General features: G+C 48.5%; 1 protein-coding gene across 1 annotated transcript in view; it reads right to left on the minus strand.

Moving 5' to 3' along the window:
- PIK3R4 (phosphoinositide-3-kinase, regulatory subunit 4) overlaps window positions 1-4936 on the minus strand; it is a 78472-nt gene continuing 73536 nt past the window's right edge. Inside the window, exons 17-20 of the mRNA XM_010856744.1 lie at window positions 2178-2278; window positions 1513-1601; window positions 1103-1211; window positions 1-394 (exon numbers count right to left, since the gene is read on the minus strand). Coding sequence (XP_010855046.1) covers window positions 224-394; window positions 1103-1211; window positions 1513-1601; window positions 2178-2278 — 470 coding nt within the window. The 3' untranslated portion in view covers window positions 1-223. The remainder of the gene's footprint in view (window positions 395-1102; window positions 1212-1512; window positions 1602-2177; window positions 2279-4936) is intronic.

The raw sequence follows: 4936 nt of genomic DNA on the forward strand, positions 1-4936 counted from the left end.
AAGCGCCAGATACTGCTGTCTAGCTAATTCCAGCTGAGACACACACAAGGATGCCAGCAAGTTCCTTAGCCACCTTGCATGGGATCTGTTTAATCATGAAATAATAGCCATGATTCTGAAAACTAAGCAAAGGGATCTGCACTCACTCTGTTCTGTAAAAACACTTTTTCTCGAGTCACAGGGTATTGCTGTGTTTTTGCAAATTACACACATCTCCCGGGCTTCACTTCCAAACCTTAACAATGCCGTCCCTAGAGGCGGTCACGATGAAGCCCTGCGTGGTCTGGAAGGTGGCGACGTCCGTGATGATATCGTGGTGGCCCACAGGCAGGGACTCCGGGCCCCTCCGTGGGCCGTCGTCACTCGGTCCCACCTTCTGCTTGTTCTGAATCTCCTGTGTAGTGGTTAAAAGCAAGAAGGCCACAGTCAAAGGCGGGAGCACATCCTGCCGCCTGTCTGCACCCCTGCTTCTAAGGAGCACTGCTCTTTGTTTAGGCTGGCGCTGGTTCGAAGGAGCCACGCTTTCAAAGAGGCACCACAGCGGAGTCCAAAGTGAGGGTCTAGATGTCCAGTCCCTGGACTCCATAAGCACCACTTACAGACATGGAAACTTACAGTCAGGCTGATAACCTGTGAGTGCTACCTCTGTCAGCTTGAAAGAACAAAGGGGAAGAACTAAGAGGCAGTGACGACCCGGGCTTGGACACACGTATGTCAGACGCTCCAGCCCTCCCGAAGCTCGCTGCCACTCGTGAGTCCCCGCACTGCCGCTTACAAGCCGGCTGACCTGAGATGAGCGACTCAACCTCGATGTGCTCAACTTTCTCATTTGCGGAAGGAAGATGATAAAGGCACGGAGTTTTTATAAAGGACCCGGCAAGTGTTCAAAGTGCTTACTTTGGCTCATGTAATTATATGTGCACTTTCTATGTTTATTCTACCTTAGTAAACTCGATTTTAAAAATACAGAAAAGTCAAGAGAAAATAAACTTTTTTTAAATTCAAAGAAATACTGCCACTCTTGGGCAAAGCCATTTATGATATTTATGTCAGCCGTTTTTGTTCCTACAAGAGTTGACAGGAAAGCAAGGAAAGCTGATACCTGGACAACTTCAGTGCCTTCAATGACCTTCCTGTAGTAGGACACGGACGGGGAGCCCGCGCTCCCCGCGACGATGTAGGACCTCTCTGGGTAGGCCAGGTCCCAAAACCTGCGGAGGAGGAGAGAAGGGGTCATTGTGTCGCAGGAGACAAGGGACGGCTGATCACTGACTGACACTCGTCAACGCTGGTGTGTCCTCTTCTGTGTTTGAAATAGAGATTTTCTAGAAGAGCCTAAAATCAGTTACAAATGAAGTATTAACAGCTGTCCCTGCAGGGTGTGGATGACTGCAAACATCATCCCACTGCTGGTATCTGCAGTAAACACCACCTTGTGGTAACCACGGTATTCACACACATTTAACTGCCCTTCTCCTTTCAAGTGCTGAATATGAAGTTTCTTTACTGTACCTTATTTTCATGTCTGAGCCGGCCGTTAGCAGGATGGGGTTCCCATCCGCAGGACTACAGTAGAGCCCGTGGACACTGTGAGAAGAAGGCTTAAAGGAAGTAAAGAAATAGAGAGTCAAATGTCGCCCATGAAGGATGCAGCCATTTCTAGAGATAAGTCAGCTATTAGCAGTTAACTGAAGAGACCAGAGACAGATCACTTATGTCTTAAATCTTTCTTTGGGAATTTAAAATACATTTGTTCTGTATCACCCTGAATGAAGAAGCAAAGCCTCCTCAGCTTCCTAAAACTTTCCATTTGGAATGAGAAGGATCACAACTAAAGGAGAGAAAAAACTTTCCTACCCTCTGCCCAACAAAGCAGCTTTAAAAAGTTACGTATGACAGGGTCACGTTCCATTTTTCTAATGATCTAAGCTTTAATCTTTCCTTTTCTAATTAACCCAGATTCTATTGGGTTCCAAAGAAACATCACACACCTTATGGGGCTGGGAGCTAGAACACCCACAGAAGCAGACTTGGGGAACTGGAAAGCAGAGGGCAGCAAAGCCCGCTTAACACTTACTTAGTAAAAACCCAAGCTTAAGGCACAACCCCAAAGCCCAACAAGGACCACGGCTGGCAGAGACGCCCAGCCGAGCTGGGGATGTGGGAGATGGCCTTACCTGTAACTCGGACAGCGGGGGAGCACTGCTGGCCCAGAGCGTGAACCTTCGGTCGCCTGTCTCCATGTCCCACATGGACACCTCGTTGTTGCCCTGGACAGCTGAGGGAGACAGGCCAGTGTTACTCGGACGAGGGCTCCGCTCAGCGAGTCCACGTCCTGGCAGAGGAAGTTAGCCTGCACACATTTCCATTTGCTCCCCATCCTGTAGGAAATGCTCACGGACACTTTAAGTCATGCTGTGACCCTGCCTCCACACTGAAGTGCAAAAGAGTAATGTTTCTGCTAACCTACTGGTCAGTATTTTACTGGTGTCGAGCTGAGTGTAGAGAAATGTCAGGTGGAAAGCAGATTCTGCCCTCAAGAAACCTACAGTCTAGCAGGAAAGAAAAAAATACAAAGCGTAAGACAATGAGCACAGAAGAGAGAATGCAAAAGTCCACGTGCACTCAAGAAGGAAAGGTCACATCCGGTGGGCGAGATGGAGGCCGCTTTGAGGACTGTGTCACTGGGACAGACACAGGGGACACGCGAATCACGGGGGGCAGACAGGATGGAAGGAGCAAAGCACACACACCCGTGTCCGAGTGTCATGGTCTGACTGGGGCACGTCTGTGATGGGGAGAGCGCAAGGAAGGGCAGAGGGAGATGCTGGGGAACGGTCTCTGCAGGCCTAGGAGGGGCTTTCTCCAAAGTACTTTTGAGCTGGGGAACAGTCCCTGCACGCCTAAGAAGGGCTTTCTCGAAAGTACTTTTGAGCAGTGTTCTGAGGAGTGACAATACCCCCGCCTTCACTTCTTCACTAATGTTTACTGAACTGACTATGTTTACTGTGAGCCAGTCTCTGTCCTAGGTCCTGAGGAAGAGAGGACAAATAATGCAAAAAAAAAAAAAGAAAATTCCTTTTCACAGAACTCACACCCTAGTGGTGACAACAATCTCACAAAAACGCAGAGGCCCTAAAGCAGGAATCTGCCCTAGCTCAAGGAAAAGTTCAGAAAGCCCCTGTGGCTGGAACCGTTTCCGTGCACCTTTGGAAACAGTCCCTGGATGGTACATCCTCCTCAAATGACCCTACTCTGGGCATGCCATCTGATTCCTGCTGGGACTGGCCAAGAGGGTCGTGAGGAAGCAGGAACAGGGCTCATAGAGCCTCCAGGCCATGGGGATGAGCTGGGCTGTTCCGTGGGAGGCACTGGCAGGTATGGAGCAGAAGAAAGAACAGGCTAGGAGCGACTCATTAATAGGAACACGACACGCTGTCATCTGGGTGAGGGGACGGTGGTGGGAACAGTACAAGGGGGTCGGCTGTGGACACACTTTAAGGCAGGACACACAGAGCTGGCTGATGGATGCGAAGTGGGAAGAGAAAGGGAAAAGAAACCAAGGACGATGTCAGGGTTCCTCGGGAGCTTCAAGCTGAGTCGGCTGCCATTTCCTGGGACGATACTGCAGGTGGAGCGAGCTTGTCTGGGGGGAGGCGGCAGTGGGTGGGGGGCGGGTGGACAGGAGACCAAGGGTCCGGCTTGGGCAGGTCAAGTTTCAGCTGGCTGTCAGACATCTTAGGGAAGATTTTATTTTCTAATTATTAGACTTTTATTATTAAAAATGATGTTGAGATTTAACAGGAGTGATATAATCTTAGGTACTAATGTTGAACAATCTTTGTTGACTAAGTTGTCACCCTTCAAAAAATAATGAGCCAAACTGAACTTGAAAACTAGAAGACCAACCAAATGAGCAGATATCCAGATAAGCAGTTCACTAACTGCTTTCCTTTGCATCAGTTTCCATGTCTTTAGAAACCTATGCCCTTCTCAATACACAGGGAGGCTGAGGTGCTGAAGCAAATCTTCAAAGATCAGTATTACAGAGTAATTTTCTCTTTGTGAGTGACAAAGCACTTCTGTTCTTAACTGTCTTTAATTTTTTAATTAATTTATTTTAATTGGAGGATAACTACTCCACAATATTGTGACGGCCTCTGCCAAACAGCATACATGTGTGTCCTGATCCCGAACCCCCCTCCCACCCCATCCCTCTGGGTGGTCCCAGAGCACCGGCTCTGAGGCTCTGCTTCATGCATGGAACCTGCCCTGCCGTCTGTTTCACACATGGTGATACACATGTTTCAATGCTATTCTCTCGAATCATCCTACCCTTGCCTTCTCCCAGACTCCAAAGGTCTGTCCTTTGCGTCTGCGTCTCCTCTGCTGCCCTGCATGGAGGATATCAACACCGTGTTCTAAATTCCATATCCGTGGGTTAATAGACAGTATTTGTCTTTGTCTTTCTCACTTACTCGCTCCGTATAATAGGCTTCAGGTTTACCCACCTCATAAGTGACAAATGTGTTCCTTTTTATAGCTGTGTAGTATTCCATTGTGTGTACCACAGCTTTTAGGGAAGATTTTAAATAGGTAGATATAAAAACATGAATAAATTTGGTACTGTTTTGCCTGGGACTGGATGTGCTCACACAGGGAGACAGCACAGAAGGACCAAGACTGAGCCCTAGGGCTGGCCACAGATTAAAAGTAGGAAAAAGGGAAAAAATAGCAAATAAATCAACGAACCAACAGAGTGACGTCCTCAATATCAAACAAGGAAAGTGTTTCAGAAAGAGGAAATGATCAACCAAGCAAGCACCAAGTCCTGTAAGACGCAGGATGTGTCATGGTCATGGGAGGAGGCAGCGTGAGTGACCGTGACAGCAGGCGTCATGGAGAGGAGGGGCGGGGGAATGGAGGGGGCGTGAGG

The sequence above is a fragment of the Bison bison genome, unplaced genomic scaffold (assembly GCF_000754665.1).
Source record: "Bison bison bison isolate TAMUID 2011002044 unplaced genomic scaffold, Bison_UMD1.0 scf7180017864374, whole genome shotgun sequence".
Lineage (NCBI taxonomy): Eukaryota > Metazoa > Chordata > Mammalia > Artiodactyla > Bovidae > Bison > Bison bison.